At 43.1% G+C, this 27615-nt stretch overlaps 1 protein-coding gene across 1 annotated transcript; it reads right to left on the reverse strand.

Annotated features, from left to right (window-relative positions):
• Nucleotides 1-253: 253 nt before the first annotated feature.
• On the reverse strand, nucleotides 254-21849 carry STMND1 (stathmin domain containing 1). Its single transcript, XM_086370174.1, has 5 exons — nucleotides 21627-21849; nucleotides 13439-13604; nucleotides 9569-9720; nucleotides 1465-1596; nucleotides 254-768 (listed from the first exon to the last, which is right to left on the reverse strand). Exons 1-5 carry the CDS (start codon nucleotides 21705-21707, stop codon nucleotides 484-486), a joined length of 816 nt encoding a protein of 271 aa, XP_086226300.1. The 5' UTR covers nucleotides 21708-21849; the 3' UTR covers nucleotides 254-483.
• Between the last annotated feature and the right edge of the window lie 5766 nt (nucleotides 21850-27615).

Raw genomic sequence — 27615 nt, forward strand, 5'->3', positions numbered from 1 at the left:
AAAAAAAAAAAACCCACACCTAAACATACAGCATATGAAGCATACAGATCATGAAAATACTTAACACAAATCCATATAATTTGTCTTAAAGGACCCTCAGAGGGTGGACACAGCCAAGGGGCAGGAACCACAAAGAAGGATTTTATTTGTCACAAATACATTAACGGAAGCTGAAAGGTGCTCACAAATGAAAGGCATTTTCACGATGTTTGAAGCCACACTTAAGGAGAACAGCAACTTTATAAAACCAAAGTTGGTCAAATTTTCCTTTTATTTATTTTTTTTGAAAGCCAGACTAGCCGTTTAGCCGACTCAACTGAGCTCCAGCCCAGGCAGCTCTCGCAATCATTCCTAAGGCCCAAGGCACATCCCAGGGGGTGAGGGGGTCAGGCAGTCAAAGAAAACCGGAGACAGACTAAGAATGTCACACCTGGGGAAATGGATGCCTTTTCCTGAAATTCACATAAAATGGCTTACGTTTTATCAGAATACGCCGTCCGCTTGGTTGTAGGACGCGTCTGACTCCACAGCCCCGATATTTTCGTAACTGTGGTTTCTATCGTCAGAGGTACTTTCGCTTGTACTCTTCTTCCTTTTCAGCAGTTTTCCTTCCTGCAGGTCAGACGGTTCAAATTCGGCACAACTTTCGGTTTTGAGTCCTTTTGCAAACACATTGTCCTCCCCAACCAGTTCAGCTGAATCTGAATGATGGGCTGGGGCCGGAAGTCGGTCACTCTGTAGCCTTTTTCTTGTTTCTTCTTCTTTAGTCTGAAAAGCAGGGTTAAAGGGTGAAAAAAGAGTCCAAGTAACTCTCTCCAAGTTCTCATTAATACTGCCTGTAACGAACATTCCTGGCTTCTCTATTTCATTATGCAGTTATTCAACAGAGGTTGAGGAATTACTATTGAAGGAGACAGAGCCTTCCCCCCACCCCCCATACCCTCCAGACACTCTCAAGGAGCTATGGTCTAGTCCTTGCTCTTTGGGAGGCCAACAAGAGACACGCAGGTAAAGGCTATCAGACCAAAGCCATGAAGGCTGGTTCCCAAAATAATGGCAGACAGAGGGTGATGTGGACCATGTGTGTGTGAATGCTGCAGGCGTTGTCTGAGGTCTGCACAGCCTCCACTCAGCTCCCATCCTCCAACCGAGACCTTCTGCCACCCGGGGCCCCAGCTGATGTTTCTCTCTCTTTTTTTAATAGGAAGAAAATATCATACTTAATTCTCAGAACTAGATATTGCTTCCTTAGGCTTTATGGATGAAGCTGTAATTTGATCAAATTCAAGATGGTGCTTCATTTCTTCACCACACAAAGAGAACTTTAAAAAATTAAGTATACAGCATGGGAAGCATAGAGATCACTAAAAGAATTAATACAATCCGTGCAATTTGTCTGAAAGCTGCCAATTAGAGAGGATGCACTCATTCAGAGCAGCGCCGCTCACGTGAGAGCTGGGCTACCTTCCTGCGCGCCTCCACTGCCTGCATCTTCTCTTCTATGTCCTTCATCGTGAAATCTTTTCCTTCCTTCTTGACTTTAAGTTTTTTCAGCCTGGCTGGTGGCTTTCTCAGTGGCTTCTCAGTAGTGCTCACCTGGAGGAAGACACTTTTTTAAATGGACAGACAAGTGTATTCACTGGCAAAGAGAAAGGCAAGAGAGAGTGAATAAACATTGTTTAAGGTGTTAGTCCAAAAATCTAAACAGATTTTTGGATAGATTTTAAAAACAATTATGTGAAAACTGGTAAAAACTGAACTCACTCCTAAAGACTTAATTCCTGGTAACAACAGAACTAATTCCTAAAGAAAACATATCTATTGGATGTCTAGGAAAAAAACAAACTGTTATTAAAAAAAAAAAAAAAACCCAAAAAACAAAAATGCAGAGATGGAAGAGGGCTGATAAGAAGGAAAAAAAAAAAAAAAAGAAAAAAAAGAAGAAACAAAAATAAGAAAAAAAAAGAAAAAAAAAAAAAAAAGAAGGAAAATAAATCCGAAGAACACAAACAAGATGGGAAAAGGTGGCAAATGAATGCTGGATGCATTTGTAATTCAAGGTAAAAAGTTAAACCCCATGATTTTTAATATTCCACAAGCAACAAAAGACTTTCATTTGGGATTGAGATTAGTGTTAGAACTTTCGGTCTTATGGAGGAGAGGCTTAACAATCACTGATACAGCAACTCTGCTCTGCACTGGGCTTTGCTGTTGGTTCTTTCCACATGTTTCATGACAACAGGAAAAAAAAAAAAACAAAAAAACCCATACTATTTACTATGAGGGCTTCCCAGGTGGCGCCAGTGGTAAAGAACTGCCTGCCAATGCAGGAGACATAAGAGACATGGGTTCTATCCCTGGGTTAGGAAGATCCCCTGGAGGAGGGCATGGCAACCCACTCCAGTATTCTTGCCTGGAGAATCCCATGGAGAGAAGCCTGGTGGGCTACAGTCCATGGGTCGCAAAGAGTTGGACAGGACTGAAGTGACTTAGCACGCATGCACATCTCCTATGACTGGCCATCCTTTATATAGTTTAGAGCAGTGATAATGACTTTGATTATAATTTCTAGTTATTAAAAAAGGTTAAACTGTTGTAAAGGGTTTGCAAAGAAAGTTTAATTTTTAAAAATAATATACCTTGGTTATGAAAAATTAAAATGATACATAAATAGTCCCCCAATCCTCTGTTTAGGGGAATCCAACCAGTCCATCCTAAAGGAAATCAGTCCTGAATATTCATTGGAAGGACTGATGCTGAAGCTGAAACTCCAAAACTCTGGCCACCTAATGCGAAGAACTGACTTATTGGAAAAGACCCTGATGCTGGGAAAGATTGAAGGCAGGAGGAGAAGGGGACGACAGAGGGTAAGATGGTTGGATGGCATCCCCAACTTGATGGACATGAGTTTGAGTAAACTCCGGGAGTTGGTGATGGACAGGGAAGCCTGACATCGATTCATGGGGTCCCAAAGAGCTGGACATGACTGAGCAACTGAACTGAACTGAGCTGAACTGAATCCTCTGTTAACCAGCTGGGCCTTGAATGCATTCATCAGCATAAACTATTTTAAAGAGTTTGGTGTGGGTCTTTCCAGATATTCTCTATGCTCATATTGCCATTCCCTTCTCCAGGGGATCTTCTCAACCCAGGTGTCGAATCTGGGTCTCCTGCATTGCAGGCAGATTCTTTACCGTCTGAGCCACCAGGGAAGCCCCATGCCCATGTATCTATATACATATATTAATATATTCACAGTGCATCTGTCATGTTCAACCACTCAATGAAATTATACTATATACAACCCACTCCAGTATTCTTGCCTGGAGAATTCCATGAACAGAGGCTGGCAGGCTGCAATCCATAGAATCACAACGAGTTGGGCACAACTAAGCAACTAACACACTAACTTTATCGCAGTAGCCTGAAACTGAATCCACAGTATCTCCAGACTAGGTAGTACCCCTGTGTATAGTTCTAGTTAATTTCTCTAAAGACTTTTAAAGACAAAGGAGCTATTGATATTCATTTTCATATCTAAAAGACTGTGTCTTCAGATTGCAAGATGGTAGTTACTGAGAAGATAAATCACACAAAGAGAGACAGTTCAGCACAGCGGGAAGAGCACCAGACCCAGACTCGCGCAGCCTCGGGTTTGAATCCTGGCTCAGTCACGGTGTGGCTTTCTGCAAACTCGTAAACTCTGTAGGCTTTCCCTTCCTCATTTGTAAAATAGGTTTGGTAATACACATTTCACAGTCTTTGTTTTTTTAAAAGGAAAGTATGCAATAGCCACTCGATAAACGGTGATTGCTTTTCATTCAGTGAAAGCGTGGACTTTGTTCAATGACAGCACACGGAATCACACCACAGTACTTGTCAAGAAGGGGACAAATGAGATTCAGAAGTTTGGGGGCCAGCAGGCAGGGGTCCTGGACTCTATTTCATCCCGTGTCTACCACTGCTACCCATTGGGTGACCTGACACAAAGCATTTCGTCTCTCTGGACTCACTTTTCTCAAAATCAGACCATAGACGCTGCTCTGCAATCTGCTGAGGATGGCTAAGGTTCCTTCCAGCTTTAATATCTGTGATTCTTGGAAAGCCTTTTAGAGGGAAAACATTTATTAAAGTTTTGGCTCAGTTGCAGCCTTCAGACAGTTTTATGTGGTGAGAAATTGTGCAGTGCAGGAAAACTGGGAGATGTTTGTCAAAGCAAGTTCCCCTCCCCCACCCTTGTTTTTTTATTTTTATTGACCATTGGCTTTTAGGCTCCCTGCTGGCCAAAGCCATCTGCTGAAAAGGCAGATATGCTTGCTATGGGGGCTCAGTTAGAGAGACTGTAAAATTAGGAGAAGATAGTTTTTTTAGGGATGTTCACTCAGAGAGGGCTAAGGAGAATATGATACAGTCATCTAAAATCCAATAAACAAAGGTTCCTTCAGGCTTACACAGGATCTGAACCTTGATTTAAGTGATGAGATCAACAGTTTTCAGAGAACTTGGGCTTTCCAGTTTGGGTGGACTCTTCCTGTGGCTTTATCCAAAAATGACTCTTAAGAAACCATGTGCTTCCTACCCCTTGTGGAGGTTAATCCTACCTGGGCAACCCCTGTCCTTTCTTGAGTTTGACATTTTAAAGAAAAGCCTTCAAAGCCCTGAGAAAATCTATCTGTATTCTTTACCACTGGATTTTATGAAGTCAGGTGTTATCAACTATCATTTTGTACCGTTTATCAAAAATGATAGCATTATATGAACATGTTATACCTAGAGAGCTACCCATAGAAACCATACAAAAAAATCAACTTCAAAAGCTATAGAAGTTGTTAGTTCAACTGTTTTCTTTACGAGCAGCAGCAGGGGATTGCACGCCCAAAGACGCTGTAATAAGTTGAGGGGTCTTGTTTCTAGCCAACCTACCTTGTATACATTACTTCTGGTACCCTCAGCACGTTTCTAGTTAACTATTGACCAACAAATAAACTTACTTTGGCTATACTCTCTTAATGAGAGTCTTGTGCTTAGAGTAAGGCAGATTCTCAGAAGAGATCTGTCATTCCTGCTCATTGTTAAAACCTCCAAGACAGTCATTCTGAGCGTGAACTGCCATTATTTTGTCTTTATCTGGTCAACTTCCTCCCCCTTAAAAAAAACTCCCCATGTGGTTCAACAATGTTAGAAACTCTGATATATTGTCAACAAATTCCCTAACAGTATTGAAAGTTATCAAGGACAGGAGTTGGCTTGAATGGGAATCATCTTGGATCAGAGATAGGAGGACTCAACAGAGGATTGAGAGTCTTGTGCAGGGAAACCCAGGATGGGAGAAATGAGTTTGGGATAAAAGAATCTTAAGTGGATAATAGGTTTCCCTGGTAGCTCAGTGGTAGAGAATCTGCCTGACAATTCAGGAGACTTGGGTTTGATCCCCTGGGTCAGGAAGATCCCCTGGAGAAGGAAATGGCAACCCACTCCAGAATACTTGCCTGGGAATTTCCATGGACAGAGGAGCCTGGTGGGGTTCCTCTGGGGTTGCAAAGAATCAGACATCACTTAGAGACTCAGTTCAGTCAGTTCAGTCGTATCCGATTCTTTGCAACCCCATGAACTGCAGCACTCCAGGCTTCCCTGTCCATCACCAACTCCTGGAGTGTTCTCAAACTCATGTCCATTGAGTTGGTGATGCCATCCAACCATCTCATCCTCTGTTGTCCCCTTCTCCTCCTGCCTTCAATCTTTCCCAGCATCAGGGTCTTTTCCAGTGAGTCAGTTCTCATCAGATGGCCAAAGTATTGGAGTTTCAGCTTCAGCATCAGTCCTTCTAATGCATATTCAGTACTGACTTCTTTTAGGATTGACTGGTTGACTTAGTGACTAAACAACAACAAGTGGATAATACCTATGTGGATAAATGAGAGCTGATCCCATCTCTTTAGAGATCTGTACCAAGCCATACACTTATTTACATGTGTACATAAAACCAATTTACATTTATAATACAGTCACTGGAGTCTTATGAGAATGTTTTAAAACGTACTGGACGATTCACTTGGTCTGATAATTTAGCTTCTTAACATTGTATTTCTTACATATCATTATAATTCTGAGTGAACATAACACCTATTAGTATGAATATGCTTTCAGGCGGGTTATCCAGGAATGGACATAGTACTGGCTAAAAAGCAGATGATGAAAAAAATTGAGAAAAAAGACGACAGGGGGTACTTCCCTGGTGGTCCAGCGGTTAAGACTCTGCACTTCCAATACAGGGGGCAGGAGCTCCATCCCTGGTTGGGGAACTAAGATCCCATGTGCCATATGGAGCAGCCAAACCAACAAACAAAAAGACAATGGGGACCCCTGGACAAAGACACAGCTGTGGACTTCTAGAAAGAGACTAGGTCATAGGGGAGTCCCCTTTTCAGCATCCTTTATTCTATTTCACTCTAAAGGATGACAGAATTAAAGATAACAACCTAGCTAAGACGGGGACAGATCTACGTCATAAATTCCCTTATATTTAAGTAACTATTGGTCTACTTAAGAAGTCTTATTTTTAAGTATTCTCACATTTACTGTTCTGATTTTTTTTTTCTCATAATATTTCATTTAAAGCTTTTTTTTAAAGCCCCCAGTGAAGAATGGTATTTACATGTCTGAATCCAACCTATTGTAGTACCTACTGACACTAACATTGCTTTCTTTTTGGACTATCCCCCTTTTGTTTCCTTCGGCTCTTTGTTTCTTAGTTAAAAGTATTAACTGTCTCATGATATTTTCATTCTTAATACGGTTCCCCTTTCAGTCCTTCGATATTCATTCTCATCTTTTTGCACTGGCCTTATAACTTTCCCCCAGATATTCAAGATCTCTGGTGTCTAACATACACATTCTCAGCTACACGTGAATTGAAAGAGACTTCACCCATGACCCTGAGCAATTCTATCTCTTCATTTCCGTACGCTTCCTAGGAACCATCTTAGTCCTCTAGTGAACAGATGCTCTATTTTCTGGAATATTTTAGGACTTTCTTTCAGGGTGAATGGGGGAATTTTAGTTTCGAAAGCTTTAACCCTTCCCAGCTTGATCATGAATGTGAGGGCTTGGTGTACATTTTTATTGACACTTCAGGGCAGTACTTCTCAGCCTGGGCTGCTCAGGAGGACCCTGGGAGCTTTCAAAAGCACCACATTCTGGGGCCCAGCCTTTGCCACTGGCCCCAGGAGTTCTGAAAGCTTCCTGGGTGATGCGAATGTTCAGGTTAAGGACTGTGCTAGGTAATAAGATGCATTACTGTTCTGGCCTGTTGCAAATCTGGCTTTTGTTGGACATCTTGGCCCAATTCCAAACCAAAAAAATAACACACAAACTGTGTTATTCTTGCCTACCTCTGAAGTCCTGTCACATTTAAATCCTTCTGAGAACACTCCGACTATGCTCCACCACCATTCCATGTCTGCATAATACGAATACAAACGCGCCTTCATCTTTGGCTCTCTTAATGATGTTATTGAAAGCCAAGCCTGTAGTTTTCATTTTTTAATAGATACATTTCTTTCATGATGTAGCTTATATTAATTAACCTTGCTGATGCCCTAGTGAGGTCTGAGTCTGAATTCATTCATCTCTGGCATTGGAATCACTGAAAAATATTTTAATGCTACTCCCACTGGTGTGAGCATCAAGGGACAGTAGCATTTCTCCTCAGAAGGCATTGCTTAGTTACTGAATGTCCACACAATCTATCTTCCTCCAGATGGCTCTCCTGTCTTTTTTTTTTTGATCCACTTTTTATTTTCTGATTCCCGAGATTCATCTACAAGAAAAAAATCTCTTCTAGCCTTTTTCATATTAAAGACACATCATTTTTTAGTACTTTGAAGTAAGATGCTGCTGCTGCTGCTGCTACGTTGCTTCAGTCATGTCTGACTCTGTGCGACCCCATAGACGGCTGCCCACCAGGCTCCCCCGTCCCTGGGATTCTCCAAGGACACTGGAGGGGGTTGCCATTTCCTTCTCCAAAGGAAAGTAAGATAAGGTACTCCAAAATGCCCTGTATCCTGATAGCTGGCCTTATACAAATGTAAATTGTCATTGTGTTGGCATCAGTTTTTCCATCATATGGTCCATTTTTATCTTCCCTCACTTCCTCTTATTATTGGCAGCTTGATAATATCATTCATAAGGCTTAACAATCTCCTTCCTTTCGCTGAATACTTTCTGTAGCACCTATTTTTGCCTTCTTCAAAAGAAAATACCATGTTGGCTTTTATTCATGAGTTCTCAGCAAGTCCCACACACAGAGGAGGAAATTACCTTTATTGAAACACTAAGTGACTTAGTCTAGGTGGCGAACTTGACTTCAATAATGAATCTTTTTATCCCCTATTGATTGTTTTCCCTACAACACAGGAGACTGGCCACCACTGAGGCGGCTTTGATATAATTTCAGGCCTTAATTTCCATCATTTCAGTTTCATTCTTTTCTTTCCTATTCATTTTCCCTTAGGCCTCTTTTCTGTGTTATTTCTTCTTTTTATCTTCTTTTTTCCTCTGTCTATGCTTTAGGATTACAGGTACTGCCGGGAGCAGTGGCTTAAAAAGAAACCCAAACAAACAAGAGAACTAAGCAAAACAACACCAAGCCTGCTATCCTCACTACAGGTTTACAAAGAACTTATTAAAAAGTGAAGGACTCAAGACTTTGACCACAATCAGTTAAAATCAGGCTAAAACGAACTGCTCACACTACAGAAAAACAATGACTGATTAGTTAAGATGAATTGACAAAGAAAAATAGGGTATAACAATTTTTATCATTTCATTTCCTCATGATTGACTTCTAGGTGTGTATATAAGTGATAAGCATATCTGCTGTAGCTTTGGTATTTAGGCCTATTTTCTTATTGGATAAGCCAGCATTTAGTTCTATAGTCACATACCTAATACAGAGGTAATGTTTAATAAAAATTGCTGAAAGAAGGAAGGCATTTTATTCAGTGGGTCTTAGGTTTCAAGTTTGGTAAAACCCAAGATATGTTTATTGGATTCATTAATCATTAATGATCAGGCAATTTCTGAATCCATAGAGAAGGATGGTGTGTGGAGGGGTGAGGGAGTTAATGAGAGGAAAAAACGGGCTTAGATAAATGCTATAGTATAATCTGTATTGTGACACTAAGATGCATATTGCTGGAAAAAATAACTCGTAATCAGTCATATCCTGTTGCTATCTTTAACTATGTAGGGCATGCTGAGTCACTCAGTCATGTCCAGCTCTTTGCGACCCCATGGACTGTAGCCCACCAGATTCCTCTGTCCTTGGAATTTTCCCAGCAAGAATACTAGAAAGTGAAAGTGAAGTCGCTCAGTCGTGTCTGACTCTTTGCAACCCCATGGACACCAGAATACTAGAGTAGATTATTATTTTCCAGGGGATCTTCCTGACCCAGGGATCGAACCTGAGTCTCTTGAGTCTCCTGCACTGGCAGGCAGATTCTTCAGCACCAAGCCACCTGGAAAGCTCATTTTTCCTATAAGTTAGTGTTAATTAAAAATTACTTGCCATGACATCGTATGATTCTCCATTTCTAAATACTTTGCTGTGGCTCTGTATTATTCCTTGAACAATTAACTCCTCCAGAATGTCTGATGACTTTTGTCGCTCTCGATTCTCTAAGGGTTGGGGTTTATGGATTAATCCATTGATCACTAGGTCTTCCAAAGGGAAAGAAAGAGACAGTGAAATTTAAGCACAATGATTTTATCAATCAAATGCTAATTACATGCCTTATAAATCATGCTAAATAATTAATTCTTAGTCTCAACACTTGTACCCAAATATGTTTCTATTACAAATCTTTATAATCCTTTGAAGTTCAAATCCTTAATGTTCTTACAGAGGATACACATCAACATAATATAATGTTTACTTAGCAGGTTGGAATATTAACATTACAAAAAAGTCTTTCATGTGCTGCTATATACTACACTTTTGTTGTAACAACACATATACACTTGGGTACGATTACATGGGTTCTGTGCAATAATTATGAAGCTAAACCACAGGCACAAACGAGATAGTCTTTCAGTGACTCTCATGAGTTGCAGTTTGGTTTCTATGCTTTGTATACAAAAGATAAACAGCGTGATGTTGCCAAGAGACTTCTAGTTCTGCAACCCTGAGTTTACAATTACGCCATCTGCTAAATCTACATAAGTAAAAGCATGCCTTTTTGAAAAGAGTCTTTGAACCAAATCAGGATTGGAGTCAAGTGGTAGCCAAGTTTTTATCAGTGATTCTAAAAATGGCACAGAAACAGTTTCTAGGGGAGCACTAATGAGAGGGACCGCCCCATTACACATCACCCAATTATATAAGGAAGCAAGGAAGCATCCCATTTTCACAACCTCATAAAATAAAGGTGCCAGGAGGGGTCCTTGGAAATGAGCTCTCAGGACTTCCCTGGTGGCCCAGGGGTTAAGACTCCATGCTCCCAGTGCAGGGGGTACGGGTTCGATTCCTGGTCAGGATACTGTATGCTGCACAGCACAGGCAAAATAAATTAAATAAATAGTCTCTAGTCAATGGCACCCCACTCCAGTACTCTTGCCTGGAAAATCCCATGGACGGAGGAGCCTGGGAGGCTGCAGTCCATGGGGTTGCTAAGAGTTGGACCCGACTGAGCGACTTCACTTTCACTTTTCACTTTCATGCATTGGAGAAGGAAATGGCAACCCACTCCAGTGTTCTTGCCTAGAGAATCCCAGGGACGGAGGAGCCTGGTGGGCTGCCGTCTATGGGGTCGCACAGAGTTGGACACGACTGAAGTTGACTTAGCAGCAGCAGCAGCAGCCACTGACACTTAAAAAAAAATGAAAGAAGTGAGCTCTCTTGTGTTTTAAGAAGCTCTTTCCATCCAGTGGATGAAGTCTTTTCATAAAAATTTCTAACATCACGGTTTAACGAAGACAGTTTTCATGAATTTGTAATGGGAAGATAGGAAAAACCCCCAGATGTACACACACACAAACCAGATGTCCCTCACTTAAGAATATTAACCTTCTTGAAATTTTTAATAAATATACTCTGTAGCTGTGAAGAGCAGGGATGCAGAGAGGAGACAGAGAGGAAACTGCATACACACTAAGTTGCTGCAGTCGTGTCTGACTCTGCGACCCCATGGACTGTAGCCTCCAGGCTCCTCTGTCCATGGGATTTCCCAGGCAAGGAAACAGGAGTGGATCGCCACTTCCTTCTCCAGGAGAATCTTCCCACCCCAGGGATCAAACTCACGTCTTCAGTGTCTCCTGCCTTGGCAGGTGGATTCTTTATCACTGCGCCACCTGGGAAGTCCCAGAGGAAACTGGGGTGAGAACAAATAGAAGGCTCAGGGCACTGGTTCTTATTCATCCTGTGGGAAGCCCTTCCCTGAAAACAAATTAGTACTGCATTTTGAAAACACCTGCTCTTGTGCCTCAGCCCCTCCCCCGCTGGTCTCTCTCCTGCTTCCCTGGGGCCTCCCTCCCCACACTGCTCTCAACAGTGTATACAGATGGCAGGACTGCCTGTCCAGAGGCACCCAGGTCCCCATCCTCCTGACGATCTGTAGTATGTTAACACGATAGCGAGCATTCGTATTGCAGTCTAGGAGGGATTCTCATCAACAGAATTATCAGAGAGAAAAAATACATGTGCTGGCCCAACACTGAGGGTGAGGGGGGGCATCTCTTCCCTGCTCCCCCTACCCCTCCCTCATCCTTAGAGGTCATGCTACACCCTGTCAGAAGCACAAGACGAGGAGCAATGTGAAACTTGTGATGGACTTAGCGAATATTATGCTTAATGAAATATCAGACACAGAAAGACACAGACTATACAATACCACTTATACGTGGAATCTAAAAAATAACAAACAAATGTATATGCAAAACAGAAGCAGACTCACAGATATAGAAGACACACTAGTGGTTACCAAAGGCAAGAAGGAAAAGAGTAGGCGCAAGATAGAGGTAGGTGATGAAGAGATAGTCTACTATGCATAAAGTAGATAAGCAACTAAGATGTATTTCATAGCCCAGGGAATTATAGCCATTATCTTGTAATAAGTTTTAATGGCATATATAATCTGTAAAAATACTGAATCCCTATGCTATACTCCTAAGACTAATACCGTATTGTAAATCAACTATGCTTCAGTTTAAAAGATAAATAAAATGGGCATTAAAGAAAGGAGGTTTGTCATAACCCAAGTTGCCACAAAAGTCCAAGTAAAAGAATATCACTTACTATCCAATCTATTTTCCAACTCTAACTGGTTCCTAGGGAAGAAACTACGGGAATGAGGAATGAAATGAAAGCTTTCCCCTTCGAATAAAAGAGAGTACTCTTCCTTGGACTTCTGATAAGTTCAATTTGTTTTAAAGGCTGAAGAAATATAAATAAATCTCTTAACACCAGAAGGTAGCTCAAGTAAAGTGAAAACACACCATTAAAAAAAAAAAAAGGCCCACTAACAGTTTCTAAAGAACACACTAGGTCAAAATTATGTCTTTGATGTTTCGGAAGATACTTTTACTATATATCTGCTGATAGTTTTGAATGGGGAGAGACAGGAGAAATAGTTTGATGTAGGTTTTACAAATTTTTTAAATGTAGAACTTTGCCTTGGAAAGATGTTAGTATGGTGGGAGTTTTGAGGAATTTAACTAAAGCCTGCTGCTGCTGCTGCTAAATCGCTTCAGTCGTGTCCGACTCTGTGCAACCCCATAGATGGCAGCCCACCAGGCTCCCCCGTCCCTGGGATTCTCCAGGCAAGAACACTGGAGTGGGTTGCCATTTCCTTCTCCAATGCATGAAAGTGAAAAGTGAAAGTGAAGTCGCTCAGTCATGTCCGACTCTTAGCAACCGCATGGACTGCAGCCCGGGCAACTCCTATTCCCAAGGCCTTATGCAACCACTAATAGGAGCTCTTAGTTTTTGAGTTAACGATTAATCAGGCTGTGCCGGGTCTTAGATGCGGCACGTGGGAGCTTCCACCTTCGATGCAGCCTGCAGCTTAGTTACAGCACGTGGGATCTAGTTCCCCGACGAGGGATCGCACCCAGGCCCCTTGCACTGGGAGTTCAGAGTCTTAGCCACTGGACCACCAGGCAAGTCCTAAGGCTTTTAGTTTTAAGTAAAAAAGAAAGTTTTAATTATGTCATCAACAAAATTTTTAGTATCTTATTAACTCATGATGTGAGTAAGTAATGGTTAGTATTACTCACATAATGAAGGCCTAAGGCTAACTCCTAAGGTCTTGGTGATGGGACCTTATCACTTGAAGCACTATCTGGAACACAAGAAGCAGTGATGCGAGTCCCCAAACACACATTATAAAATGTATTCAGAGAAACAGTGTGTTACAGAGATCAACACGCACAGGGAAGTTACCTGAATTTAGTCTTCCGTTTCTTTCACTAGGAGATGGGAAACTTTCTGGAATAGTTCCAGGTAAGCTTCCCAAGTGGGCCTGCTTGTCCAGGTCTCCAGGGCTGCCCATTGCATCCTCAGGCAGTGAAGTTTCGATCTGGGGTCTATGAGCCATGCCGACATCAGCCTGTGAAAAGGGAATAGCTTTGTGAGTCAAGACTTCTTAGAAAATGGCTTCTTTTTTAAAAGTTTTTGGAAGTACAGTTGATATACAATTCTTTGTTTTTTAAACGTATTTTTATTTATTTATTTGTTTGCACCTGGTTTTAGGTGCGGCGCGTGGGATCTTAAATCTTCATTGTGGCATGCAGGATCTTTAGTTGCGGCAGTTGAAGTCTTAGCTGTGGCATGTGGGATCTAGTGCCCTGACCAGGGATTGAACCCAGGCCCTCTGCATTCAGAGCGTGGAGTTTTAGCCACTGCACCAAGAGAAGTCCCAGAAAATGGTTTCTTGGAAAATGAAAATGTCGCAGGGTCTGCTTTATGAATACTTAGTCAATTGGTTATCTGTGGGAGGCTGAATAGTACCCAGCAACCTGTCGATGTGAACTTTTAAGGCAAAAGAGACTTCTCGGGTGTGACTAAATTAAGGACTTTATGATAGCAGGAGTATCCTGGTTATCCAGGGAGCTCTGAAAGTAATCACAGGTGTCCTTAGAAGAGGGAGGCAGAAGAAGATATGACTACAGAGAGGGAGATGGTGATGTGACGTCAGAAGCAGGACACAGTTCAAGATGCTGCAGTGCCAGCAGCCAAGAAATGCAGCTCTAGATGCTGGGAAAATCAAAGAAAATGTCAGTGAGAAGATGCTTGAGTTGGGTCTTTATGAAGGAGCTTCCACTTGTTGTTTAGTCCGAATCCTTTGCAACCCGACGGACTGTAGCCTGCCAGGCTCCTCTGCTCATGGGATTTCCCAGGCAAGAATACTGGAGTGGGTTGCCACTTCCTTCTCCAGGGGATTTTCCTAACCCAGGGATCAAACCCAGGTCTCCTGCATTGCAGGCAGACTCTTTACCACTGAGCCACCAGAGAAACCCGAAGTCCCAGGATGGAAAGGGAAAGGTCATTCTAGACACAGGAAAAGTACACAGGACGGTGGGGTGTGAGACAACACGGCGTGCTCAGAAACTTGAGTTATTCCAGTTAAGCAGAAATAGACTGATGTAGAAAGTGGTAGCTGCTCAGGTGGGAAAGTCTTTTGTGACAAGTAGACACGTGCCATTTTGTTTTGAAGGCAACAAGAATCCTTTGTAGGCTTTTTCTACATAAAATAAAGTGATCAGGTGTGATTTTTAGAAAAATCACTCTTGGGTTAGCACCCATGGCAGGAGTAGAGGGAAGGAAGGGACAAAACGGGGTGACCAGTATGAGGACTGCAACTGTCCAGGTGAGATGGGATTTAAACAGGAACTGGGACCCTGGCCCTGGAAGTGGGGGAAAGAGTGGGCCCCAAAATATTAGAAAGGAGGGATAACAGACCTTCTCAGAGCTTCAGTTTAAAGGAGGGAGGCCCCTTCTGGCTCTAAATTATGACTCTAGGGACCAGGCAGAAAACATTCCCTCTAGGAAAAGAATAAGAAGCCAGGACATCGGCATAAAACTCTTGATTGCTGTTGTTTAGTCCCTCAGTCACGTTGGATTCTTTGTGAACCCATGGACTGCAGCACGCCAGGCTACCCTATCCTTCACTATCTTCTGGAGTTTGCTCAAATTCATGTCCATCAAGTCAATGATGTCATCCAACCATCTCCTCCTCTGTTTCCCTCTTCACCTCATGCCCTCAATCTTTCCCAGCATCAGGATCTTTTCCAGTGAGTTGGCTCTTGGTACTTTCACAATAAAAACAAAAAACAAATCAAAAAAACAATTTAAAATAGTTGAGTCCATCTGACCACTTTCTGGAAGCATTCCAAAGCTCCCTCAGAGGTTAAGGAGGAACCACCATTGATAGGTTGAGGGCCCCTGTCATCCTCAGGTTCTCGTAATTCTATTAGCCATTCTTGTATGTTCTGTTAGTAGGGAGACTCGCATTGCTTATCATCCTGTTTACAGAACACAATCACTCCAGCTAAACCAATATCAGTTCATTATGTTGAGACCTAATTAGTTCTGTGGTTCAGAACTACATGAGAAAATATGATAAACCAACCAACTGAACAAACAAAGAAGTAAGCAAACAAAAACTCAACGGTCCTGAAATACGACTCAGCGCAAAGATAGAGGGTGAGAACAACTACAGGCTTTTCTCTTTGTCTCTTCATCTCTTTCTTCTCAGACTTAGTTATTATGCATACAGTCCCTGAATAGTAAGCGGACCCAGGAAAATAGTCTTTACATATAACATTTTCCATGCTATGTTATTATATAATAACAGTCATATTTTATCAGAGAGGGCCTCCTTTTCCTTTGTTATATGAAATATATATACATAGCTATAGGTATACATATCTCATATTATATTTATATTTCAGGTAACAGGAAAAGGAGACCCTGTCTGATGTTTATCTTTAAGGGGCTCACAGTTCACATTGAAGGTAAAGATTATATCCACCATTCTTGCTCCTCTTGCCAAATGAGCTATTAAAACCCAATCTATGAAGTGATAGTAAAACAGATATTTTTTACAAGTTCCTTTTGTTTCACAGATTCATCGGTTTTTGAACCTAGCAAAGCATGGAGTTATGCATGGGGACTAATTTTGCCATTTAAGATTTCCCAGGGGAGATCCTGAAATGGGGAACTGATTTAACAGCAACAACAACAAAACAAACAAAATGCCCACATTGGAACTGAGAGCAAGTTTGAATGTTTTTAGTTGAACACGTGGATTTTCACAAAGATATCTGTCAACTACAAGTCAGAGTAGATTTAAATTCCACACAACCTCCCAATTGTTTCATCAAAGCAGCTCATCCAGGCCTGAGCAAGAATCTTTCCCATTTATGCTTATTTAAATACAGTCTGCCTTCAAGCTCTGTCAGTGACCAAAACTCAAATTGTAGCCAATGAAATACAATCTTCCAGCATAAAAGAACATATACCAACAGCCTTCAGTTTCTAGAGCAGAAATTTAAGGTTTTTCTCTTTTGCAAACTAACGATGTCTTTCAAATATCTTATCTATGTGCAACACATTCTGGAAGTTTTAACACCCAATTTCATAATCTAGACTTGAGAAAAGATGTAGTTCAAAGACGAGAGATATTTACAAATTAATTAGATCTATGCCTCATGGGGATATGGTGTAGACAGTTTTCCTGGTCTGTCTATGCATGCAGAGTTTATATTTTTACACCAATGAGAAGTCCAACTGTGATGGTATGGGGGTGGGGAGGTGGGTAGAAGGTTTTATTTTGTCCTTGAGATGAAGTTGTAGCAGAAGTACAGAATCAACGTTTTCATATTTTGTATCAATTTTATTTTATGCTTCACTGTCTTGGGGTAAAAATCTACCAATGTTAGACAGAAGTGAAAAGCTGTGAATTCCAAAGTAACAGCTATGCATGGGCATTATCAGCATCCCAAGAAAGGTATTATTTTTAACTATAGAAGGTATTTTGTTTGTTGGTTGGTTGGTCTGATGGCATTATATGTTGTGTTCTAACGCTTTGTGGAAACAAATCTGATGAACAGTTTGGAAGAAGAGTCATCTGTCACAGTTCCCTGGAGCTGAAACCTTCCTAAATCAAATTATTGGCAGATAACTGATAAATGTATTTGTCTATAAATATATAGGAAGAATTTTTCTCATTAAAATTTGATTCTCTGTAGTTTACTTCAAATAAACATAATAATAAATAGCAACCCTCCAAAAACATTATCCTGAATATTCATTGGAAGGACTGATGCTGAAGCTGAAGCTCCATTACTCTGGCCACCTGATGTGAAGAATTGACTCATTGGAAAATACTCTGATGCTGGGCAAGATTGAAGGCAGGAGGAGAAGGGGATGACAGAGGATGAGATGTTTGGATGGCGTCACCGACTTGATGGACATGAGTTTGAGCAAGCTCTGGGAGTTGGTGATGGACAGGGAAGCCTGGCGTGCTGCAGTCCATGGGGTCATGGGGTCGCAAAGTCAGACGCGACTGAGCAACTGAACTGAACTGAATCAAAAACAACTAGAAATATAACTTTTTTAAAAAAATGCACTTTAAAAAGTTAACTCCGTTTACTGATGACAAACAATTTTCCTGTCAAAGTTTAGGGGGAAACTGCAAAGGATACTCAGAAATCATCTATTCCAATCTAGTCTCTCTCCTTTTATATAAGGCAAGAAACTTTGAGTTGATCACATGGAAGAAGAGCATTTCTTCTAAGAACAGTTCCCCATGCTTTCTTTATTATGTATTATTTTATTACCATGTCTTCTTGCCACTAAAGGTACAGTGAACAGAAAGTCAGCAGGCAGATCTCAAGAAGTTTGATTCAGAATATTTTAAAGTCAAGCTGCTAAGAAACATAAATATTTCAGGCAAGCAAACGTGTTCATCTCATTTAAAAGACACTGTGTAACTAGGGAACTCTCAAGCCCTGTGCATTTATGAAGGTAAAAAAAGTACTGTTCTGATAGCCAGAGAGTATTTAGTTAATAATTATATTTTTTCCCAGATTGCATTTCCAAAGTCAAATGTTGGGAGTAGGGAAAGAGAGTCAAGTCTGAGTCTATTTTCAGGTCATTTTAATATCGAATTTCCTCCTTGCTGACTATCATTAGTTCAGTTATGCTCCTAGGAGACAAGAAGAGGTGAAGAAATCTGAGGAGCTCATGTCAGCATCAGCTTTACATGCAGTCACCCCAAAACATTCATTAATGTCTGCTTTGCATCAGACACTGTAGTGAGCACTGGAGACTCAGAGACAAAAAACAGTTCTTTTCTTCAGTAATAGCTTAGGATGGGAGGCTAGCACGGAAATGAATAAGCACAATAAATGTTTTGAAATATGATGGGAGAAGGTATGAGTTTCACTCTGCCAGCATGGGGGGAGGGGGAGGGTTATGGAGAAGAGTGGTCTTGAGTCATCTTGAAACCTGGGGGTATATCTCTCTGTGGTCCAGGAAGATGTAGAGGTAGAGCTGAAGGAAAGAGGCTGTGGGGGCACAGGCACAGAGGTAGGAACAAAATGGGGTTGGGGAACCCGTGGTGAGGTTTGATTAGAACAGGCGAGCAGGGAGAGATGACACTGGGGCATTTGACCGGCATCAGCTTGAGGGTGGCTGGTAAGGTGTGCTAAGAACTTTGCGTTTTTTCTCACATAAATAATTGTGATAATAGCGATTACAATAACTATCATTATTAGTGAGTGTAATAACCAATAATTGTAATAACAGTGATTGCAATGACTAATATTAAGTGCTTATCCTGTGCCAAGCTTTGGTATGAGCACTTAATGTGAACTGAATTCATTTATTCCTCCCAGCAACTCTACAAAATAACTATCATTACTTTCATTTTACAGAGAAGGAAGCCAGGGCACAGAGAGGTCAAATAATTGGACCCAAGTCACACAGCTGACAAGTGGTGAATCCAGAAATCAAACCTAGGTAGTCACACTCTTGACCATCGGTGGATATGCCTACCTAGTGGGTCAGTGACTTTTTTCCAGCAGAGAATGGACATAATCAGATTTTATTTTAGAATGATCCCTCTGGAGGTCACGTGGAAGATTGGAGCCACAGGGCAGGTGGAAGCTGGTTGTGAAGGAAGCACCCAGGGAGACTAGTTAGGAGTGTTGTACAAAAATCCAAGCAAGGGGCAATGACTGTCTTACCCAGGAAAGGTCAGGAAGAAACCCAGAACCCCTCCCAGCCTTGGGAATGATTGGTCCAAAGGGACCCAGTGTATTTGACACTTGGAGACGATTGCTTTTCAGCACTCCTCCTCTATAAAAAATAATATATATATTTTTTTCAGTAATAACCATGAGATGGGACAAATGATAATGGCCATAAAACAAACACAAATAGTGAAAATTTTCTTCTACTGAAGTCTTCTATGTAATCATGCCAGTAAAAATAAATTTTAAAAGATTTTTGTACCAAAAAAGGGAAAAACAGAATGGATTAGTACTTTAAAGTCACATTAATATATTTGGGGGGAAAAGATAAAAATAAAGTATTCTTAATGTTATTCCCCAACAGTGATGAATAACAAAGATGATCAAATTGCTCCCAAGAAGCCCATAAATCTATGAGGGCGAAGGAGCTTTAAACAAACATCTACGACAGGATAAGGGAACGTCACAGTGTTTGGGCAGTGGAGCTCGGGTTCAGTGTGGAGGGACAGGTAGGAGTCCATCAGGAGGACCAGGAATGGGGCCCAGGGAAGATATTCCAGGAAGTGGGAATGGCATGGGGAAAAGGCACGGAGTGTGATGAAGCCTGGAAGAACGGGGCACTGCAGCTTCTGGGTTTGGCAGACGAATGCAAGGGACTGCTGAGGAGAGGATGACATCAGAGAGACTGATGAGACCAAATGTAAACTTTTACACAACAAAGGCAACTTCTTCTCAGGAAGACAGGTGGCAGTGTGGAAGACGGACTGGTTAGGGTGGTGATGAGAGAGGCAGAAAGGCCCAGTGTAAGAGGAAATGGTTTCCTGAAAGCAGACAGTGGCAGTTGGGATGGAAAGCAGAGAACAGTGCTGAAATAGGTGTGCATCTGGGCACAGGAGTCCCCCGTGGACCATGCTTGAGTCCCAGCCTCTAAAGTCCAGTTTGTTTCTGATGTATTTACACACAGTAGCTGTTGTAACTGATACTGAAGAATGACTTACCCACTGCCTGCTGAGAGAGTGTTTGCTCTTTAAACTGTATTTCCAAACATGCCCTTAAGGAATGTGTGTGTGTTAGCCACTCAGTCGTGTCAAACTCTTTGTGACCCCATGGACTGTAGCCCACCTGTCCATGGGATTCTCCAAGCAAGAATACTGGAGTGGATTGCCATTTCCTTCTCCAGAGGATCTTCCAGACCCAGGGATTGAACCCCGGGCTCCTGCAATGCAGGCAGCCTCTTTACCGACTGAGCCATCAGGGAATATAGGAAGGGCGACATTATATCTTGATTTGCGGCAGACAGTATGGGCTTAAATTGGATTGTCTGGGTAAATTTATTAATAGGGTTGCTTACACTTCCCTGAGGAGAAGGCAATGGCAGCCCACTCCAGTACTCTTGCCCGGAATATCCCGTGGATGGAGGAGCCTGGTAGGCTGAAGTCCATGGGGTCGCTAAGAGTCGGACAGGATTGAGCGACTTCACTTTCACTTTTCACTTTCATGCATTGGAGAAGGAAATGGCAACCCACTCCAGTGTTCTTGCCTGGAGAATCCCAGGGACGGGGGAGCCTTGGTGGGCTGCCGTCTCTGGGGTCGCACAGAGTCGGACACGACTGAAGCGACTTAGCAGCAGCAGCAGCAGCAATATGATCTTGGGATAATCCCTCTAGAAGGGACCTTGGTGGGTTCCTAGTTCTCTTTGTGGAAGTCTCGCGATGGTAGTGATGATGTCAAGAATCATGGGCCTCATTTTTGCCTCCACCAGCCCATTCCTCCATGCCCTTGGGGGGTAAAATGCCCCATCGTGTCTCTAGAAGAATTATGGGAGTGTGGGTGGAGTCCTAAAATGAGACTCCTGACAATTCTGTACTGTCTCCGGCTGTCCCCCCAAAACAAGCTGTACAGCCTCTGGCAAGTGGTCCACCTCCCTGGGCCTCGGGATCCTCTTGTGAGAAGCAAGAGAGCTCAGCCAGACGGCTACGGAGGTCTCCTCCGGGTCTTACTCCCATAAGGGAAGCTGATAATATAGGGCGGCTCCCAGGAAGTCTCATCTTCCCTGGAGCATCACCACAAGCCCAGTTCCATGCAGAACGCGCCGTCGTCCCCGGTAGTCCCGCCTCTGGTCCGGGGGTGTGACCACCTTTGTGGGTTCTTGAAACCCGAAAGCTAGGCCTGGAGCAACAGGAGTCCTGGTTGAGAAGGCAATTAAATCCCCGCTGAAGCAAGCCGCTCCCTCCCGGTCCGCCTAGTGCTCAACCACCAGGTGGGCTCTGATAGCCCGCAGGGCCCTCTCCAGCCGCCTCCAGGCGTGGGACTCGCCAGGCCTCCCAAGCAAGAGGCTGTACAGTTTGTCTGTTTTGTGTGTGTGCTTTTACCTTGAATCCCTCTTCCCAGCCCTTCCTGGGCGCGGGCACGCGTCTCCTTTCTTCACCCGGTTGGGAAGGTCCGCAGCCCATCGTGCGCGGTGCGCGCGATTCCTGCGGCCTCGCTGCCCGTGCGCGCGGCGCCCCCCGCGCGCCCAGCGCCCAGACCCCGCGCCTCCGCTGTCCCCAGCCTCGGGCGCTTCAGGGCTCGGCAGGAGGCGCTCGACGCCAGGAAACTGTTGCCACAATAAACCACATCACGCGGACCTGGGACCTGCGCGGCGATGGGACCTTTGTAACCGGAAACTGCAAGATCGGAGGCATTTAAGGCACACCTGGGAAGCCCTCTCTCCAGAGAGGAGTGAGGGAGAGCTCCCGCTGCCCCGCCAAGTGCGTTTTAAAAGTATCCTAGGCGCTGGCATCCTTCGAGGACGTCTTATTTTTTCCAAGGCACCTTGGGACACGCCCCTACCCCTGCTGCCGGAGCCGGGGGCTCAAGCTGTTGGTTTTGGGGTTACAGACCGCGAGGAGAGGGTAGGAGGCGGCTGCAGGAAGGCGGCGTAGGAGTGCAGTCCGCCGAAGCCCTGGAGGACAGGTGGGAGGTGGAGGCGGCCTGGACGGCCCAGAGCAGTGTCGCGCGGGGCGACCTCGGAGAGGACGGTGACGCAAACCGAAACCCACACAGTGAAGAAAACCAGACTTTTAGGATCACAAACAGCTCAGCAGCCGCGAAATGGGTCATGCAAATCTTTTTTATGGAAGAGGCATTTTTATGAACTGTTGCCTTGTAAGGAAAGAGAGTGGATGAATGTACCTATTTCTCTCAAAGAATGAACATGGTGTCATCCCAAAACGGCAGACTAGGCGGACTGCCCAAATGAGCAACAAGTTCTTTCCTGAATTTTTTTTTTTCTTTTTATCCTATTTCCAATTAATTTTAATTTTCTAGAATAAATTTTGAAAAGCTAAATTAAATAAATTTTGAAAAGCTGAAAGAGATCTAGACATTGCTTACCGGTCCCTTATTTCACAGGCTGCAAACCTTTGCTCAGAGAGGTTGTGACTTAGATGGGGAGTGTGTGTGTGTGTGTGTGTGTGTGTGTGTGTGTGTTGGAGTGGGGTGGGGGTGGGGGAGTAGTTAATGAGGGATCTCTGAAGAGGAACCAGATGGCCTTATTCAGTCCCATGTATCCACAACACCGGGAAAATACTAGTATGGATTCTTGGAAATGTAGTAAAATTCTGGATTCTGCTAAGGAAATTAATGGTCAGCTCTGTTATAGGAAACTGATTATTTTTATAGCATTTGAACTCCTTTTTCTCTCCTTACGGCTGTGATGCCTGTCAGTTTTCCTTTGACTAAAACTGAAGAAGAAAGATGAGATGAAACTCAAACCAAGGCTTTACGATTATTGAGCAACAAACATTAAAAATTTGTGAATGAACAGTTGAAATAAGGCTAATATGGTGTTTTAGGAACATCTCCGAAAGTATTAACTCATGGGTGCAGTAAGTCACATGAAACGTTCCAACTGCAAACTGGAAAATCCTCAACCAGAAGAACTCAACAAAAGGGACGCCTATAAAATGTTCTGGAGAAAGTTTAAGGAAAGTTTGCAGGATGAACCTTAAAAGTGAAATTCTACAGATGTTTTCTCTTCTTTTCCTTTGAAGGCAAGCTGTGAACAGATGTTTGCTAGGATATCAGTGTGAAGAAATGATACCCAAATGCGTTGTGCAGGTACCTTTTGAGACTTCCTACGATTTACAGTCCAAATGTGTGAAAAATGCCCCTTTTAAAGGTACATGCTGGAGCCTACTCTTAGTGTCTCATGAGAGCCAATTCTCAGGACTGTTTGAACTTAGTTGTTCAACACAGCCGTTGCTAAAACTTACATTATATAAACTCACAATTAGTTATATTAAAAACAAAGGTAATAAGTACAACGCATCAGTTCCCAATTATTTACAACTTACTGCGTTTCTGAGTTTATTTACGGCTCTTGAATCGTGATGTGCTACTCCGCGTCTCTTCCCAACTCCGCCGTCAGTGATACCACATGGATGGTTTAAAATCAGCCAGGGTAGGACTAGGTCCACTCTGTGCTGTGCTTAGGTGCTCAGTCGCGTCCGACTCTGCAGCACCGTGGACTGTGGGCCACCAGGCTCCTCTGCCCGTGGGGATTCTCCAGACAAGAATACTGGAGTGGGTTGCCATGTGCTGCTTCAGGGGATTTTCCCGACCCAGGGATCGAATCCAGGTCTCCTGCATTGCAGGCAGATTCTTTACTGTCTGAACCACCAGGGAAACCCAGGTACACCATGGAAACTGATAAATGCTACAAATCAAGGCTTTCTCCTCACCACCCCCACCCCACCTCCATGGCCCCCGAGGGACACACCACTGCCTGTTTGTTTTCCAGAATGCCGAGGAATGATTCCGTCCTGTTCACTCTCCTCTGACCCCTCTCTGCAGTGAAGCAGGCTCTGTTACGCCCAGCCTGAGCCACAGAATGTGTGCTGGTATCATTTCCATGTCTCCCTTCACTGGAGCTGGAGCCCTCTGCTAAGGCTCCAGGCTCTGTGTCCTTAACTATCCTGCTCTGCTATTGGATAACCTTTTTCCACTTTGAAGGCTGCTAGAGCAAAAAAGGTATGCACGTGACACCACCCTTATGGCAGAAAGTGAAAAGGAACTAAAAAGCCTCTTGATGAAAGTGAAAGAGGAGAGTGAAAAAGTTGGCTTAAAGCTCAACATTCAGAAAACTAAGATCATGGCATCTGGTCCCATCACTTCATGGCAAATAGATGGGGAAACAGTGGAAACAGTGTCAGGCTTTATTTTTGGGGGCTCCAAAATCACTGCAGATGGCGATTGCAGCCATGAAATTAAAAGACGCTTATTCCTTGGAAGGAAAGTTATGACCAACCTAGATAGCATATTAAAAAGCAGAGACATTACTTTGCCAACAAAGGTCCGTCTAGTCAAGGCTATGGTTTTTCCAGTGGTCATGTATGGATGTGAGAGTTGGACTGTGAAGAAAGCTGAGCACCGAAGAATTGATGCTTTTGAACTGTGGTGTTGGAGAAGACTCTTGAAGTCCGTTGGACTGCAAGGAGATCCAACCAGTCCATTCTAAAGGAGATCAGTCCTGGGTGTTCTTTGGAAGGACTGATGCTGAAGCTGAAACTCCAGTACTTTGGCTACCTCATGCAAAGAGTTGACTCATGGGAAAAGACTCTGATGCTGGGAGGGATTGGGGACAGGAGGAGAAGGGGACGACAGAGGATGAGATGGCTGGATGGCATCACCGACTCGATGGACATGAGTTTGGGTAAACTCTGGGAGTTGGTGATGGACAGGGAAGCCTGGTGTGCTGCAATTCACGGGGTCGCAAAGAGTCGGACACGACTGAGCAACTGAACTGAACTGAACTGAGAGCAAAAAAATCCTTCAAATCTCACCAAGAGTTGGATGTGCAATGTGTGCTTAGTTGCTCGTGTCTGACTCCGTGAACCCACGGACTTAATAGCCCACCAGGCTCCTCTATCTTTGGGGACTCCCCAGGCAAGAATACTGGGTGGGGGTTGCCATGCCCTCCTCCAGGGAATCTTCCCAACCCAGGTGTCAAACCTGGGTTTCCTGCGCTGCAGGCGAATTCTTTACTGTCTGAGCCAATGGAGAAGCCCAATTTTTCTCATCAGTTATGAGTAATCTCTGGAAGGTAAAGTCTTTACTTCCATTTGGAATCTATGTACTCCTGAGTTTTGTCTTTTTTTTTTTTCCTGGAGTGATGGGGGTATCATAAGAATTGGTGCCTCTTAAAGTTGATGGTGCAGGCCCTGTTAAAATGCAGATAATTGATTCAGTAGGTTTTGGGATGCGGCCTCAAATCCCAGATTTCTGAAAAGCTCCCAGTGGCTCTGTCACTGTTGTCAGAAGATCACACTTGGAGTTGGAAAGGTATAGAACACATCAGAATATCAAATCATTACTTCATTACTTTTGGTCATCTTTTTGTTTGTTTGTTTAGCTGTGCTGCCCAGCATCTGGTATCCTAGTTCCTTGATCAGAGACCGAACTCATCCTGCCTGCAATGGAAGTGCAGAGTCCTAACCACTGGACCGCAAGGGAATCCCCCCATATTGTTACTTCAAAAGACAGAAAGGAAAAAGGAAAAATGGCAAGAAGGAGAAAGGACTGAGCAGGAAAATGACAACGAAGAATAAGATGAAGTTCATTAGACAATCAAGCACAGAGAAAAAGAAACCCTGGCCTCATTTTATCAAGGTATTCGTCCTCCAGGTAGGAACTTTATTACATCAAATCACAACTATAGCCTGAGTGCTATACCAGCTTCTTCTCATCCTTTTCCCTGGTAGAGAATGGATCTTTGTGGGTTAGTGGGTCAGAGTGAAGAAGAAAAGAAAATCCTTACTTGCCATCACCCAAGCTGTGGAGTTAGTTTTCCTCCTCTGTTCTGAAAGTTATACTTCCAAGAATGATGGGAAAACTAGAGAGCAGCCCTGGGAACATTCATATATCAGGGTGGGCATTAGAATTCACATCGAAAACTCTCCAAGTTTAGTTCAGACCCTAAGATTTTCTAGGCAGTGGGACATTAGAGAAATCAATTCTGATTCCAACCACCAAATCCACTGAGTTTACCAGCATTCTTCCTATGCATAGAAAAATTATGTGCTGACTTTCATTCCCAAACATGTCCCAACTGACTGATTATTTCAGGAATAGCTGACATTTTTCTAGTGCTTGCTAAGGATTAGGTAAATGAGAGAAGCTGATGACTATGTTGGTATTTCTATTTTATCAGTCAGTTGGCTTAAAGCAAGGATGGGGAAAACTATGGCCCACTGCCTGTCTTTATCTGACACATGAGCTAAGAATAGATTTTAAATGGCTGAAAAATAGAGGGAAAAAGAACATTAATTAGTGATTCATGAAGATTACATGGCGTCCAAGTTCCAGTGTCCATAAATAAAGTTTTATTGGAACACAGACACTCCCATTCGTTCACATGCTGTCTCTGGCTGCTTTTCTGCTACGGAGTTGAATAGTTGTGACAGAGACCATATGGCTTACAAAGCGGAGGATACTTATTATCTGGCCTTTTATGGGAGATGTTTGCTGATCTCTGATTTAGAATGATAAAGTAATTCCCACAAGAGTATGAAATGATTCTGTGAGACCCTAATGGCCTGAAAGAGTTTGTACCACTTCCAGGAAGGCGCAAAATTCCCAGGAAATAGCTTCTATACGAGAGGGATTTATCTCATTAACTAACAACTCCCAGGCGCATGAAACATTTTGTTACGTGGCTTCATTCAACTGCTAAAACCCTCCCCTGCCACATGGAGAGCCCTGTTCAACAGGACGGCTATAGAGTAGGGAACAAAACTCCCCCGTAAGGCTCAACTGTTTTGCATCCTGAGATGGAGCACAGGGAGCCGTGCAGCTTCTGGAAAAAGGAAAAGAGAGCTCCAGATTGTAAGAAACAAGAGTGGTATTTCGAGTGTCATCTTGAATTTAAAGACCTAATTTTAAAACCCGGTATTGGTCTGGTTCTTCATGTCCTTTTGTCAGACGCTTCAACCCAAACACTGTATTTCTGGAGAACAGTCCTCCCCTTCATGCACACGTTGTGTCGCTCAGATGTGAAGTTTCTATCTGTGGAATCCGCTGGGGCAGGTTGCCTCAGTAACAGAACCGAGCGCATTTAGAGACCTCACAAATCGGTCTGTGAGCGGTCATGCGATGAAGGGAACGACAATGAGTCAAGGCAAGTTGTACCAGCGCGTTGTTAAGAAATAGACAACGTATTTGCATAATTGAGATTTGTGACATCCATGTGCGAAAACTTGCCATGACACCAGTGATGAATTAATGGAATGGCCTAAAATGCAGAGTGCAAGCATATTTTACACCTCCCTCTAAGGGACTTGACAGGACAGATTCTGGCAAAGAACTCTCAGAAATAAATGA

The sequence above is a fragment of the Bos grunniens genome, chromosome 23, assembly GCF_055505025.1.
Source record: "Bos grunniens cultivar Pamir isolate PY7600 chromosome 23, Bosgru_T2T1.0, whole genome shotgun sequence".
Lineage (NCBI taxonomy): Eukaryota > Metazoa > Chordata > Mammalia > Artiodactyla > Bovidae > Bos > Bos grunniens.